Here is a 17493-nt window from a genome sequence, read left to right on the forward strand (position 1 = left end):
CATGTTCTCCAGAGTAATGACGATTTTGCCACCTGATGTCCAAGTATTACGAACCCCCCAAAATTGCCTAGTTTAGCGAAGTAAGGCCAGTTGTTTTGTTGTAAGAGATTCGGTGTTAAAAAAAATTTGCTGCCTTTCAACTTACTTTGGCTTTCCACACTACTTCCCTGTAACGATATGACAAAAATTTCCCAATTATAGGCCTGTGTCTTTCAACCACCACATCTGCAACAGTCCTGGTTCTTCGTTTCATTCCCAGACGATATGTCCTGTCCAAAGGTTCTATAGTTAGATCAATGTCCAATTTACTCTTTACAAAATAGATTGCTACATTGGTAGGATCAGAGAAGTCATAGCTTGGAGAAGGTACAGTGTACTTCCTCCCTTGTATAAAAAGTAAAGGAATCATTCATCTTGGTTGAGAGAATATCACTAGTTCAAAGAGAAACTGCTTCTAAGAACACATGGTTTTCAAAGGAACACTGCGAATACTAAATATCACCTAGGACAAAACATTCCATACTTGATTCCTGTTGTCTCTACCTCTGATACCACTACTTCTCCAAATTCTCTGGAAACACAGACATTCGACTTTGCAAACAAGCAGAGCTTTCTCTATCTAAAATATATAAACCAGAAACATCATCTGTTACAATATCTAACGAATGTGGTAAAGGAAACGTTATATTCGCAGCGGTATTCTCAAGCTAACCTTGCCCAATAGTTACTCGTTATACATTTCTTGTATTAAGTTAAGCTGCCACATGTGCTTTCGCCTTACATATATTGTCCTCTTTTCGGAGAAAGCAAACACTCCATCAGTTCACAAGACAACTTGAATTACACTAAAATCTTACATTGTGGTAAAATTGTTGAATACTAATTTAACATTAAGTGGGATGCAACGCAACGTTTATGTGTATTAGCGTTTCGCCCAAAAATAATGAGAAGCACTACTTTTGGTGGAATTGACTTATGAAAAGATGGATTGTAATTGAACCATAGAACAGTATGTTCACAGTTTAATTTAGAAAACATACCTGCACATGGACATTGGAGACTGGTTGCTTGTACGTTATGGAATGAGAATGTTGAACACTTTCTTCCACTTTACTAAAAACAATTTTAAAAAAATACTTAATATTATTGCCCAAGGTCTCTCATATATTTAGATACTGGTCAATCTAATGCCTTAGGCGAACCTGTTCAGCTTTATAAACAACTTAAGTACCCAATGTTTACTTTTGTAACTATAAATTCGTTACATCACCATTCGGTATTCATTAGCACTCATGCTTTTGTATGTATAGGATCTATTCCGTTGGGTTGATTGTGATGCCTTTCTTACCTGCACGAGTGCTATTCACTTTTTCCTTGCTTTGGCACATATCCATGTATTTAGTTTTTCTTTGTATCAGGCACTGTCTGATTTAATAATTTGAAATGTGAGCCCAGGTATCTGGGATAGATTATTTAGAGTTACACATTTTACATATTTCTTTTTCCAATCTGGGTCATGTTAAATTATTGAGATTAAAAGTACTGCTTGCAAAATATCCCAGCAGTTGAATCCATTTCATCCAACTGATTTTAACTCTGTAGTTTAATATGTTCATATACTTGAGCATATTTAAATATGTGTTCTTAGCTCCAGTAAAGAATACGGATCAACTGTGTAGATCGGCGAGTTTCATGATAGCTGAGGACACCGATAAAGAAATTTTGTCACGTCGCCGCAGAAACAATCTACTGCCGAGAATCTCCCACAATTTCGCATTTTGTATGCTCATGTATGTTACACAATTAAATCACTTAAGTGCCTAAGTTCACAAAACTATGTTCGTCCATCAGTAACTGAAGTTTTATCACTATTGTGTCGCATTAGGTTTCCTTAATCAATGATCACAGTTTAACTGTCTTAAAGTACATGAACTTGTTGTCACAAACCCTACTCGGGAAACTAATATTTTTGGCAAACACTATTCCTGTATCTTTCGATTAGTAGTTAATTACTTTGCTACATGTACCAAGAGGAGTTTCTTAAATTATTAAAGCACCAACACTGGCAATTAAACTCTTGAATAATCGGTTGCAATCTCGATTTTACTTTCCGTAAGTAATACTTTAACATCATCAGATAGTGGTCATATATCCAAAGATACATAGTTCAGTATATTTTGCGATAATCAGATCATATTGCATACCTTCTTCCGTATCTAGACATAGGAGGCATTCTCACCTCGTTGGTATTAGGTTCTGTGCTTCTAATCTTAACACTATAAATGGTGATAACTGTACGTTGATCTCAAGAGTTGTTTATGTGAGTTATGTGAGAACAGAGTAAGCGACGTGGGCTTTGGGATCACATTTTCTCTTGAACATAGTTAAGTGTGTTCGTGGAATTCTGATAAACTTCTGATAGAAAAATCTATCCATTTTGGGAGCTAACGACTTGAAGGCAAAGAAAATACGACAACTGTTTCTTTTATCTTTGGAAAGTACGAAAAATGTAATTTCATATCAAAACGTATTTTCAAGAAATCAAACCTCAACTTTTGGCCTTTATTATTCTTACAATTTGCGTAACTATGTGAAATTCATGCTACGTTAGTGCCAGTGAACCTCCAATTTTTAAAGTCGTCAACAGAAGATATGATATTTTCCTGACCGTCATATTTAACGTTGCGTAAGGAAACCTGCACACGACAAAATGTTCCCAACCGTTATACATGCCTCCACCGGTAAATATTCGCTCAAAAATATGGCGGTTAAATTTCAGGTTCGGAGCATATATAACATGAGAAGCATCTTGTCCAAGAGCAGTTACAGAATATTTTCAATGTACGCAATATTTCCGTAATATACGTTTGTTGAGAAGTTGGAGAAAGTAGCGGATCTCAGTAGCAACACAGATAGTTTCACAGCAACTGGAAAATTCAAATTATAATAAATGTCTCCATATAAGTATTATTTTAGTTAAAGCACGTTGACTTAAAACAGCTGAGAGTTGATTTTTTTGTTAGAAAAATACTTTCCCAATGTCTCCTTTGGAATTTTTTAGTTTTTGAAATAGAAGTGGCCTTTCTGACACACGTTTTATTTAATTTGTGACAATTTTTTTTAGGACTATTATGTTGTGTTTGTGTAAGTACATTTTTCTGTAAACAAGGTATCGCTGACGGTAACCGTATGGCTAAACTCTTTGCTTTTGCTGTCAACTGTAATTTGACAGTGGTCCAAAAATGCTTTCGCTTCTTAATAAAAAAAGTTGGATTTACTTCTGCTGCTAAACAAATGCTTCGTTGATCGAGACATTTATCTTCATTACATTTGAGTGTCATCGTCAAATTCTGTTTACGCATCATATTTGGGGGACTCTCGTCTTTGAACTCTTAGCTTTGATCAAGTACTTCCCGTCTCAGACGTCACCGTGTTATAGCCAGTTTAATGATCATAATCACATTATTTGGATAGGGTATAACAATTTAAATACATTGCTGATACCTAACTTCGATATTCCTGTGTAATTCCAATTCAAATTGTCTGAAAAATTGGTTCAAAATTAATATTTATATTTAATGTTAGTGTTTGATTTTCTGTATTAAGTAATGTATTTTGTAGCATATAAAGTGTGTGTGTGAATTTATTGAACAAAGTTTGAACCAATGTAGAATATATAACTTCTTTCATGTCCTCTCTACACATTTAATTAAAAGAAACGAATACTGATTCAGTATTACAAACCTGTATATTCCGAAAAAAATACATATAACATTCAAAATACCTGTAATCTCCCATATCAATAACCGTATATCGGTACTCTTCGCATTCTTGGTAGCAGTTACACTTCACATCTGCTGGCTTCTTGCCTGGAATAATTATGTTAACTATAATTCTGTAATTTTTGCTTATTAACACAAAATACAATATTTAAGTGTCACATACTCCTCTCATGTTTTTATAAATAATATAATTTGCTAACAGAATATTCTCTGGCATTAGACATGTAATTTGTCTCGATTAAAGGAATCAACAGGAGAACTAGATAAACAATGAGTTATATTATTTCAATATTTCTTTAAAGGCAGAACATAAGCTGTTACTAAACATATTCTACAGTTATATATATTCAACGATTCAAAGGATTGTTTTTAAGACATATATTTGAAAATGACTGCTGTGGGTGGGATGATTCCTCCATCATCATAAAGGCTCTACCTAACAGAGGATATGATTAAATGATGAAAACACAAATAGTATTTTCCTTTAAAGAGAAAGATTGACCTCTGGTATGCAGATTAAGACTGACAAGAAACACATTCCTGTATTACGACAAAAAATATTGTTTAGCAGTAGTTCAATTGTCGGTATGTGATATCAACAAGTCAATGCCTTATCGTTTTGTTCTTCCTGATTTTAAAGAATCCACTAACCGTTCATTATTGTATTAACATTTTAATTTTGAGCAATGGACACGGAGTTCGTTTGATTACAAACAAGATCAGTGCTGTGCATCCAGAATGTACATCCATATCACTTAATACCTAAAACTATGGCAAAATACATGCAAACAAAGCACGTGTACGAGAAGCAACTTATTCTGACTCATAGTATTGGTTCAAAAGAGAACATATCAACTACTGGGTTGTAAGACTTTCCAAAAGCCTGACCTGAGGGCAAGACTTTATGACTTGTAAGTAATGCTGCAAGCAAGTGTAAGCACACGGAGCATGAAACTCTAGTACAGTTAGTGACATGCAAGCTGCAGTTAACGTAACGACTAACCAAACTTGACAGTCAATAAACAAAGAGATGTAAAGGGCTTGAAAACGAAGCCATTCTACCTATGTTTCACGTATGAGATGTTTAGAGAAAATTCAATTAGGTCAGGAAACAGGGTTAGGGAACAATTTCCCATAAAAGTCTCACATAAACCGACACAATAGTGACGAGTGTAAATTTGTGAACTCAGCAAAACTTCAAATATTGTGTACAATATGGGATACATGAATCGTGAGTAATGTGCCGTATACTTCACACGGAACGTGATGAATATCAAACTACATTATGCAAGAAAGCGTTTTCGTTCTTTTAAAATGAATGATTTGCAGTAGGAAAATATTTTTAGGACGATCGATTGTCTCTGTGTTGCGATATACGAGCGACGGACAGTTCGTTCAATATATTCACTACAGCAAGTAGGACAAACGAGAATCACTGAAAAGGCTACTGCGATCTAAAATATGGTTGTCCTCAAAGCACACATGTGTTTTTTGCTGTACCCATCCATGGTATTAGATACCTTAGATTAAGTCTCAACTATAACTGCTGATGTCACACATTTAGTTATGCATCACAGTTGACTAAATAAAATTAAATCAATCTTCATTCAGCTTCCCGTCATAGAAGTGAAAGGAAAGTCCATCATCATCACGGCTTCATTTATTATTTATTTAATCGCCATCCATCTGCATTTTTTTATCTCCTCCCTCAGTTGCAAATAATTGTGCCATACTCGCAAATGGTTAGTAGTAAAGTTGATAGAGAACAAAAAATGGACGTTCTCGCCTAACAGAGATGAATATATAACATCCCGTTTTAGCTCTTATCTTATAATGCATTAATCTAATGTAAGAGAGACGGAAACTCAGCACAGGATAGTAAATGTGGAAAGACAAGTCTAGCAAGTATGCTCGTGAACAACTTGTAACTAAAGAAAAGATAGTTAAATGCAAATACCGAATTCAAACTTCCAAGTAATAAAGAAATACATGATTAATAACGACAGATTTCACCTTTAAAACAGCTCTCACGTGACGAGTCATGAATTCAACTGGTCTTGGAATGTGGTTTGAAAGTGTGACATTCCTATTGTTACCCACCATTTTCATAAATCAGGTAAATAAGCCTGTTTAATAACGTGCCTGCACATGATATTCTGCGGTACTGCAGAAGTGCACAATGTGATTTAATTCTGGGTTTCACTGTGATCGTTTCAAGAAGAACTACCTCTTCTGACCAAGTCGTAACCACTTGCTATCTATGACGAGCAATTGCTCTATTGGTATAGTCCATTCCCATCCACATCAACAAAAGACATTCTTGGGCTGGGTGTCATAACACAGAAGATCTACAAATTCGTACTCTGTGTATGTTCAAAAATCCGAAATATTATTTAGAGGAAACACCGTATGTCATCACCCAGCTACCATAATAGGTATAGTTACAAGATGACACACTAAATACTATTGTCAAGCTATCAACAGTGTTATGAAGGTAATCAAGAGTAATGGTTTTACGTTATTCTTGTTCAGTTACCGAAGATCATGTCACAGTGGTTTTTGGACAAGTACAACGTTGGACTACGTGGTGTGTAATGTTAAATACCCCTCGTGGAGGTGTAGTGGTACTTTCTTCTGTCGCTGGCTTCTGAAGCCTCTATGGCAAGTAAGTGCGGCAGATTTGGTCTATTGCTGTTTGATTGGTTCCATATTCAATTGAGTTGTGATTTGGGGGATGAGTTTGTGACTTGCTCTGTAAGGAAATTCAGTAATCGATTATTACAATCATTCGCAGCTGTTTGACTTTGCCAATTTGCTGGATTAATCTTTCTATTACCGATATCCATGCACTCTCGCATGGTTTTCATACTGTGGAATGAGAAACTCTATTTCTCTCAGGAGGGACATGTTTCGGTTCGAACGCGAGAATCAACATTAAACTTGGTAGACATATATAGGATTAAGTACTGAACACTGCATATTAAGTCATTCCCTAGAAAACTCGTTTTCCGCCGACAGCGCCACCTATCCTTGGAAAACAGCACTGTAAATACCAGTAATGCACTGATGTTCCATGCGCTCGCGCCTCGTCAAATAATCTGATGACTTCACACTTCATTGTTTGGAGTTTCATTTTCCCATTCCCTTTAAATGAAGCGGAGTTCGTAGACAGCGCGTGCCCATAATTCAAAATAGGTTTGCAGTTACTTAAAGAACTAATTTTCTTGTGTCGTGCCAGAAGCTTCCTGTACGAGTTGTATTCTCCTTCATGATAATCTTTATATATACTCTGGACTTCCTCGTCCGTAAACTGTGATAAAATGTCTGTTCTTTTCAGTTTTCATGCTGAAGATACGTCGTATTAGCTTCGACTAATGCCTTGTTCCCGCTCTGGACTGCTGTCTTGTTCCCGCTCTAGACTGCTGTCTACTTCCCGCACTGAACTACTATCATAGATATCTTGCTGTGCCGTGTCATTTTTTTCATCTCTGACGAGCATCGATGTGTGTATCATTTCTAATTCATTTTCGTACTCATTGATACTTAAATTGCACCAAAATGTCTCAAATGACTCATCTTCTGCTCCAACTAATGTTTGATTCTTAAATATGCGCCTTAGTTTGTCTTTTAACAGTTCAACTACATGATGTGGGTTAATGTCAGCAGATCACCCATTTTTTCCACAATTAGTACCACACCTAATACTAATTCGAGCTTACTAACACACACTGACGCACCTGACTGATCTTCACTCAGCACCTATAACAAAGAATTTAACTGCTAGTGTTTTGAAGGATAGGTTTCGCTGTCGGCGGAAAACGAGTTTTACACGGGAATGAGTTACCATACAGTGGTCAGTACTTACTCCTGTACATGTCTACTAAGTTTTATGTTGATCCTCGCGTTCGAACCGAAACATGTCGCTTGTCAGAATATCTTAATTGAATTCCATGATTGTCAAACACATATTATTTGTAATCAATCGGTGCTAACTAAATCTATAATTTTATACATTCCGTCCGTTGCACAAGTGCGAGCAAAATAAATGATCCGTATCTTTAATCTGACATTTGTTTTAAATATCTACGTTGTTTCTATATGTTAGACAATTTTGGAAGGTTTCCACAGCAGGGAAGGTTAATGAGAAACATGTTTTCAATGTTTGTGTTCTATATTTTTTAAATAAAGAAATTTAAGATAAAAACTTAATTTGGCAGAAATTTCGAAAATTACCAACTCTGTTTAAAGAGTATTTTTGAGAATAACTGAGACTTCTACGTCACCGACGGTCAGAACAATCTGGATTCATATCCACACACACACAAACACAAAAAATCTAACATTTCAAACATTTCATATAACCTTGCTGCTCAAAGAGACGTTAAACTCAAAATCACATCAACTAAGAATGCTTTCATGTTGCAGTTGATGTATCTTTCATTTTCATTTTAATTTCCTTTCTTTTTTATAATATCTTTTATCTTATATCTTTTAAATTATTATAAATTTTCCGTATTACTTAAGAACATCGAATATTCATCACGTCAGAAGCAGAATCTCTAGTGGAAAGTATTTCCTTAAAGCAACTCATTTTGGAATGAATAATTCTGCTCTTCTGTTGTTACATGTTTCCTCACACAGTTGGGTTGTCTTAACAGTTTCCCCAGTTTCGAGTTACCGCTTCAACCACAATTGAGCTCTTGTTGGTTGACCCCTACACTTATTGCTGGTTCTGTGGCGTTGTATACTACATTAACAAGGGCATGAATTCGTGCTTGAATTGTATTTACAGTGTATGTTTTGTTTCCCAAACGTTATTCGTATGGTAGGCAGAGACAGAAATAAAGGATTTTATTTTCATGTAGTAGTATGTCCTTAAAACTAGCTGTATGAGGCAAGTCATAACGTGTGCAACATTATTTGTGGCGTTCATATTGAAATGACCATTCGCTTTCTTTTTCGCTGATATTGACAGAAGGGTACGTAAGAAGCTACAGTACATCATGAAGGGATGAAGTATGATAATTTCAAAATGAATTATGTTTAAACCCGTTTTTTTCCAATGTTCCAATAATGGAACAAAGAAACTATGTTTACTTTTGATCTAACAAATCGATATTGACAACGGAAATCGTTGTTTTTTGTTTTTAAATCTTGAAATAGATGTCGCTAAAGTAGTAGACTACGCTAGAGAGGAAGTTGCGTGTCAAGAATAGAAGGGCTTGTGTTACATATTTCGGTATTTGTTTCTGTCCCATCATGCAAAGGAAATGGTAGATACAATTTTTGTGTTCTCATTCAGAATTTCTCTTGCTCGTTAAATATAAGTAATAAGAGATGGTTGAATGTCATGAAGTATGTGGTTGAAAGTTTATGCAAATGAAACGTAGGATATGACGTTATAGGTTTAGATGTTCCAAAAATGGAACACCATACTCAAGTGGGAGTATGCGTTACCTGTATTCTCTATTGAAGGATTTGGTGTGTGTACTGTATTTTGAACTCGTTATATTGATACTTCTATATTATGTATATTATTACACACAATTGCTCCAATTGTACCACTCTCATTTCTATATGTCCGGTGAACATACTACACTATTGAGACAGTCATTGTTGATTTATCATCACCAGGGTTAGGATTTTTAGGTGCAATTTTCATGGCAAAAAGGAAGGGAAAAGGTGCTGAAAACAAGCCAAAAAGGAGGACAAAAATGTGCTCTTTCTCTTTATAGATCATAACGCATTATTTATTAAGAAATTGAAAGTTTGAAAAAGTAAAAACATGTTCGGATTTGTAAATCAATAGTGTAAATTAAAAACCTGTTTACATTCTAACTCTATAAATAATATTGCTTTATCACAACTAATAAACGTAAGATAGCCCTAAAAATGAACGACAAAAAGTTCTCCTACTTAAGATAATTGAAATAAATTCACATGTTTTCCTACACCATTGTTAATTATTGATCCGAGGAAGAAAAGAGCATGAAGCTGTTGTACCTCCATACATTAAGCATTTCTATGTTCTTAAGAATAAGTTTGTTCCAATCGGGGGATAAGACGTCTTTATAGATGCTAAAACTTCTTTCCACATCCACAGACACAAGGGGGGCAAACGTCGTGTTCACTCGGAATGGTAACTCTCTAGATGTAGCAAAGTCCACAACATCCGGATTCTTGTGAAGACTAGCCTCAAGCTTGTCTCTGGTAAAACTATCTAACTGTTCCCTCACCGATGTGAATATTTTCCGCTGTTTTTCCTTCTCGAGGTCTTTTTCTTGCAAACGTTTAATGACTACTGGAATATACTTGTAAGCATGGACACAAAATAGTTCTATCTGTAAATCTTGTATCTTCTCCGGTAGCAGACGTTGTTGTGTCTTGCAGATAGCATCTGCGTCAGTTGGATCCAAAGAAAGCAAAAATTCCTTGATCTTGTCAAAATTCTCACATACGAAAACATTACAATCAATCCATGTTCTCCAGCGAGTAATGACCGGAAATTTTCAGAGGGGTAGGTCTGTGATTTCTCTGTAGACAACGGTGCGACTCGGAGCTTTCAGGAGAATTTACTTCAGACCAGCGATGAACTGATTCACTATGTCGTATTCATTCCTAATACATTCACAAACCTCATGAAGGGCATGGAACAAACAGGTTACATGCTTTAACTTGGGAAACAATGTCTTCAATTGGTTAACTGCTAAAAGCATGTATGGAGCCTGGTCCGTAATGACCAGGGCAACTTTCTCGAACTAAGTACCATTGGGCCAGAGCTTTTGACAAAAGTCCATGAATGACTGCATGACTGTACTGGCGTTGACTTTCTGCAACTCATACATCTTGAACAACATGGACTTAACTTTTTCACCTGCTTGGGGAAAGACCAGAATGCTCAAAATATATAGATCCATTTAATCTGTAGTTTCATCCAGCATGATTCCCACATCGAAATTAGACACTTTCTCCTTGATTATTCATATGGTTTCTTGATAAATAGGTTCAAGATAGTTTTTTCTTAAAGTACTCTCATCGGGAACTGACGTTCGTCTATATTTTTCAAGAAATCCTTTCAAGGCCGAATGGTTCACCTTATTGAGTGGAATTCCTGCTTGAGTTATAGCTGCACACAAATCAATGGTAAATTCCTTTAGATTTTGGACCTTTGAAGAACACTGCTCAAAGGCGTTTCTTAATAGCGGCTATCGGAATTTGTTAGTTTGAAGAGACTTATTCTTTTGATGCTTTGAACTAGAAATGTGTTGCAGGATACAGTCTCGTTGAAATCATCCAATGTGACTTCGGAATCCCAAACAGTGCATCGAATAATGATCCCATCAGTCTCGATGAAATCGTGCTTGAACTTCTGAGAAAGGGCCACATATCTGAATTTGGACACCTTCGGCATGGGGAATTCTTATACTGAACTTGCTAAGCAACAAACAACTTCGATTCAATAACAGAATGTACTGGGAAAAGGTTTAAGTTAATTCCCTATTACTAGGTTTACATTTCAAGCTAGCTAAAACTAAACTCTGACTATTGTCAACAATTAGAATGTATAAATACACTGCTACTGATTCAATATAAGTTAAAAGAACCCAATGAACTAATGTTTTCCATTGTTACAGGTGTGCTGTATTTGTATTTCTTACAGTTCGGAGTTCACTGAAAGGAAACAGGCGCAATAATTCCACGTTCACGGCAAGGTGACGAGAAGTTAATTATTCATTCCTTATAATTATTCATATATATATATATATATATATATATATATATATATATATATATATATATATATATATATATATATATATATATATATTCTTATGGATTGGAAAGTAAATAAAATGGTAAAATGTGCTGTAGAAAAATGAAGAAGTAGAAGAGAAAGACCATAAAAGGGGGAGGAAAGGGAATTTGAACAGAGTAAAGAGAAAAGGGATAAAGGCTGCAAAAAGGGGAAAAAAGGTACTGGAAAATGACTCCCATTCTCAATTTCAGGCAAAATCTCGCACATTGGTTTCTTTCAGAGAATTCTAATTTGCCCTACAAAGAAAAAGCGCGCACCTAAAATCCTAACCCTGATTATCACGTTCAAACTGTTTCACAGTGTGTCAGCTTTTGAATCAAAGGAAAGGTTTATTTTGTTTAGAATAATGAGTCTCCGGCCTTATACTCATTTTAGAGTGAAAAAAAAAACATTTCCATATGAGTAAATTAGAACTGTGTAAACAACATGCCTACAATACATATTATTAACTTTAGGTTGAGTTTTGTTAGTTTGCTTGAAAAATAGTCTGATACGAGTAATGGTATTTCGTAACCCTTCTTGTTTTCCACTTAAAATTGTAATATACCATTACAGTTGAAAGTAATGGCAATTTTTTTTTACGCACCCTGTACCTAGTAATTTTTTTTTAATTCAATTTCGGTTTAGTTACACAATTTATTTACTCTCTTTACTTCGAATTAAATATAATAAACCCAAAGGTTTTGTTAGTAACCATATTCCCACTGTATAATATATTTATTTATATTTTGATTGAGTGTAAATCCCATTTACGGATATATAACTTGAATAGTTACAAGGTTTACCATTCTGACGTCATACCGGAACATAGTTCCGTTATTGGATATAAATTTCCTTAATTTCAGACCAATGTAGATTTTGGCCAGGTACCTAATCTTTCCCTCACCCCCTCTCACTAGTCCATAGTCACTTTCAGATCCGGTTATATCTGGATTTGCCAAATTTCCATTCGCTTTGTAATTTCCGCGGCTAAAGTTTTCTTTCTGATTGGAGGAATTCTCTTACCTCTGGCTTTTTCGGCGCAATGTTATCAGAACAATCGACGACACCCTACAAGGAGCAGCTTGTGAATTTTGTGCTACATATTTTTCGGGAAGAATTCCAATTTACAAGGACAACTAAGGTAACATATAATGTAATCCAATAGTTAAAGATTTACAACAGAATAGGAGCCCGAAAAATCCGCAAATTTTGGTAAAGAAGCTGCAATTCAGTGAAATAACAAATTCCAGTTCTGTTTACTAGGAAGCCATGTTTGCTGCCTATCGAGAATAGACAACAGTGAAAGAGTGACTTTACTTTTTTTTTATTTCAAACTCAAGTAGGGATTAGGGAAATTACGACCTGTTTGGTGCATGTTGTTCGTGTATTAAGTAAATGTGACTTTCTATTATTTATTCAGTAATCGCATGTACGTAGGTTTGATAGTTGTAAAGTGAATAATAATAATGGCAGCTTAAGTTAGCTTAAAAGGGCTCCTATCCCCTTTTCCAAATTGAACCAGTTTCTAGCGGGGGAATGGGTTAGTTATTGTTCGTTTTAGGGCCTTTTCCCCTTTCAGGGGAAGGGTCCCTCCATAAACCTCGTTAAGGTGCCCCCCGGGCATCAATTTTTGGCAATCATTATGTAAACAATTGGTCAGGTCAATTAGACCTAGTGTTACCTTTCTCATTTTTGACCCCCTCTAAATTAAATAGAGCCGACGGTATATATCAGAAGGGAGTATTTATTTTGTCAACATGCATGTAACTAAATGGTGCATGTTTGGTTTAGTTAGTTGTTTTATGTATAATACTAACAGTGGTGTATGTAGTTAGTAGGTTTGTGTGAGTGTGTGAATTTTCGATTTGGACAGTGTATAAATATGCTTTAATTTAGTACCATTTTTCTAACATAAATAAACCAGAGTAAATATTAAATTTCCGATTAATGAGTACAAGTATATATTTCAGTACACGGTAAATTATGCCTCCACTACAGCGCCATAGCGTCGGTTTTCGGTAGCCAATTGTTTGTTGACATTACGACATCGCATAACTTAGTGATCTAGATTGTTTGATTTTGGCCATTTATTCTCAAATTACTTCCCGTGGACATGGTTTTCGGTTCGGATGAGTATACCTTCCTATAAGATAGCATGAGATCTTACTGTACTGAAAATTTCAGTTTGCTAGGTCCAATAGTAAATGAATAATCCGCTGAAATAAAGAACACCTATTTTCTTAATAGAAGTAAAACCCATATGCTGTTACTGTTTGTTTAAAAATGTAGTATTAAATTCTTTTTCTCTCCCGTGGCTGTAGAAAATTCCATTGTTGCTTCAGTTTTATCAACAAATCAGAAATAGATTAATCATTGACAATTTAACTTTCCGTAAATACATGTATGATTTTTTTTAAACCTGCAAAGTAAATACAATTTGGGTGCTTCGAAATAAAGAGTACGTGGTTCGATGAATGTGATCGTGTGGTGGTTTGAGCGTGATAGATTGTGATAGTTATATATATATATATATTTATTACTGCGTAACGTAAATATGTGTATGGCCTGCGTGTAAAATGTACGAAATAGGGTGTTTATAAAATATTACTTCGTGCGAAAATTAGTAGATAATGAATGAATGTAATGATATGTTAATAATATGATATATAATATGAATGAAATGATGACCCCTATATTTAAATGGATAGGCCTAGTGAATTTTATATAGTGAAAATATGAATATGTTTACGAAGAAAGAAAAAAAAAATCTCTCGCGTTTTGACTTCCACACCAGTGCATTCATCCAACCGAGTTTGCTACTTGGATAGTAAATTATAGTTGGGAATTGTGTGTTACTTTGCATTTATGTACCTCCTAACAACAGCCCCAGATCTTAAGCCTTTCAATAGATAGAGTAGCATCATGTGGGAATTACTTCTAAAGGTTGACAGAAATGATAATTAAGAAAACCAACTGCTATATCCTGTGATCATCGAAAAGTACAGGTTTCGGTCATTTGTACCTTTAGCATTCATTGCCTCTCCGAGATTTTTTTTTGTTGCTTACCTTATTTATTTATTGTGCAGTGTTCATATAACTCAGTTCGGACTATCCGATTAAATTAACTGCTACTAAATTAATATTCATGGATAGCGTACCCGGACGTCGACCCCTAGTCCCCTTAAGTATTTTCATGTCTTTTCTCAGTTTAATTAGATGAGGGAAATTAACGACGTCCCAGACGGTGGCATGTCTGCGCTGGGTAGCCATCGGTGATGTTTCGGTAATTGAAATCACCGATCCAAAATTCAGTTTATTTATTTAATTTTTTTTTAATTTTGGCGAATTACTAATTAGGGATACCTTAGCTATTACTCTAATTTCATCCCTATTCTGGAATCTTCTAGTTTCCAAGAGGTCGGATGATTTTTTTTTCTTTTCTTGAAATTCTAAATTAGCGCCTTCTCTAACCTTCCGGACGATTTCCGGGAACCTGCTGGTTTGGGCCGGATACGGGGATCGGATTTCAATCTTACAACCAAACTCTTGTGGGATTGGGATCTGATGGACACAGAACTTGCATCCTTGGCAGCAGGGCGTTCCTTGAGTCTACGTATTTGAGTAGACCACCCTTTTGGCATGTTAAGAATATTTTGGCTATGGATTTTGTTGAGAGCGAAATTCGACTTTCGTCTTTGTAGCGTTAGTTATTTCTCACTTAAGTCTTTGGCGCCACTATTCTTCGTCTTCCTTCTTCTCTATCTCTCTCTGTCTTCATTACTTCGAGATTTTTTTTTTATTTTTTCAACCTTCCCCCCCCCTGGTTTCTGAAACTCATGAAAACGTACAATATTCATATAACTTATTTCGATCGTATGTACTAACTGAGACATCGAGGGATGCAATTCGTGGAGGTATTGCAGCACAACTCAGGACCATTTCCGCGATATTCAATCCACCACGGGAGAAATTGACGGGAAGGTACACTATGCTTTCAGATTCCTAGAAACCTTTGTTATTCATGGATCATACAAATTATATCCATTGACAACTGATTTCTGGTTTTTATTTCTATTGATTGGTCATATAGTGTGTATGTATTAGTAGTCTGGGCCCACTAGTTTCCAATAACATTGATTTTTTTTTATATACATCTATATATGTGCTTACATAGTTTTAAAAGTTACGTGCCTGCTCAATTTGTTACATTTCCACCTCTTATGTCACTAAATAACACCAACTATTTTATATATATATATATATGCGGATCTTTAGTAAATTGAAAATGATTATTGGTTATCGGGTTTATACATATAAATTACAATGTTGCAACCTTATGAGAAAGAAAAAAAAAAGTGAATTTTTGATAGTCAGGGTTTTTGTTTTTTGTCTTTGAGCCAATAAAATATAAATATTTATAAAATATGAATACTTGTCGAATATGAACGGTTATGTAAAATTTAAACGTCGACAAAATACTACGATGGATATTAAAGTGAAATTTATTGTATTGAATAATATGAATATATATATATATGAGTATGCATGTAATGGGCTCGGTATTTACCCTGGTTTTGTTTAGGTTGCCATAGGTTTTTGACACCCGACCTTTACCAACTATTTGTGACATATAGTGTTACCGCGTATATTGTAATAAATTACATTTTGTTGAGTGGTTATTGATGTCTGTAACTATTAAAGTTGAATATAATGTTAAATACCGCATGTAAGTAAAACGAGTAGCAGGTCGTAAGATAAGTAAAATAACCCTAATCCTCATCCAAATTTATTCGCAAGATCAAAGTGAAATTAATAACCTACGAAACAGTGTGCCCCACCAACGAATCTTCTATCAGTAGACTCTGAAACAAATCCTTCCCCTACGATCGGACACCAAACTATTCAGTATCTAGAATTTTTGACTACAAGATCTATACTAGGGAAAAATTTAGTGATCTTAAATTCAACGAACTAAAATCTGTTTAATAAGTTAATGCGAATACCGGAATATGGAAATATGTTCCCAATATCTGTGACTGGATTTGATAAGTTTTCCTTAATATTGACAAACTTTGAAATTTTATATTGAGTGCGTCGAGTGACGAAATGAGAAATATAAATATATATGTGATATGAAGCGACTATTTGTCTATAGCTAAAACAAAAACAATTAAACACTCTCATGGACACAAACCACAGTGCGAAAAGAGAGTTGGAAAAAGGAGCTATTATCGATGTGAGAACAAAGACTCATAAAATCGTCGAAATGTCTCCTCTTGGGACAGAGACCTAATAAAATGTTACTAAAGTGTTTTCTTTTTTAAGAATGATTAACCAATTATATATATATATATATTTTTTTTTATTTTTTCTTTCTTTTTCCGCAACGATATATATAGATTCATTACACTGAATCCTAAATGTATTGATCTTTGAATTTTTTTTATTTTTTGTCTTTCATTTTTTTCTTTTCCTTTTGTCAAATTCTCTTTTATGTAATGCAACTTTTAATATATATATAGGAAGAGAAATGTGTTATTTGGTCTTGATAAAATTAGCGAATTTCTATGCATGTTAATGAAACATTCTTTCCATGTATTAAATTTTTTCCCTGTTATGTCCAACTAATTTTGCTTTTATTGAAATGTAATAAATGTATATAGTAATGTAGTTAGGTTAGTTTAATTTAACTAAATACAACCCGAAGTATACATTGTCCTGTATGAATGTGTGTGTGAGTGAAATGTAGGTTTAGTATTAAGTGCATCCATTATTTTGACATATATGTGTGATTTAATATAATTAATGGTAGTTATCAATTAAACTCATTGAATGTTAATACTAACTTAAGTTGGCTCTATGAAGGAAGTAAAAAGGACTGAAGTAGCCTGAACGAATGATCAGCATGGGAGA

The 17493-nt window shown here is 34.8% G+C and overlaps 1 protein-coding gene across 1 annotated transcript in view; it reads right to left on the reverse strand.

The window, feature by feature from the left end:
- Nucleotides 1-17493, reverse strand: part of LOC145689261 (pickpocket protein 19-like) — a 103718-nt gene that overhangs the window by 29427 nt on the left and 56798 nt on the right. The window contains exon 6 of the mRNA XM_081763397.1: nucleotides 3785-3869. Coding sequence (XP_081619523.1) covers nucleotides 3785-3869 — 85 coding nt within the window. The remainder of the gene's footprint in view (nucleotides 1-3784; nucleotides 3870-17493) is intronic.

Source organism: Thermobia domestica, chromosome 7 (genome assembly GCF_964235325.1).
Source record: "Thermobia domestica chromosome 7, izTheDome1.hap1.1, whole genome shotgun sequence".
NCBI classification, from domain to species: domain Eukaryota; kingdom Metazoa; phylum Arthropoda; class Insecta; order Zygentoma; family Lepismatidae; genus Thermobia; species Thermobia domestica.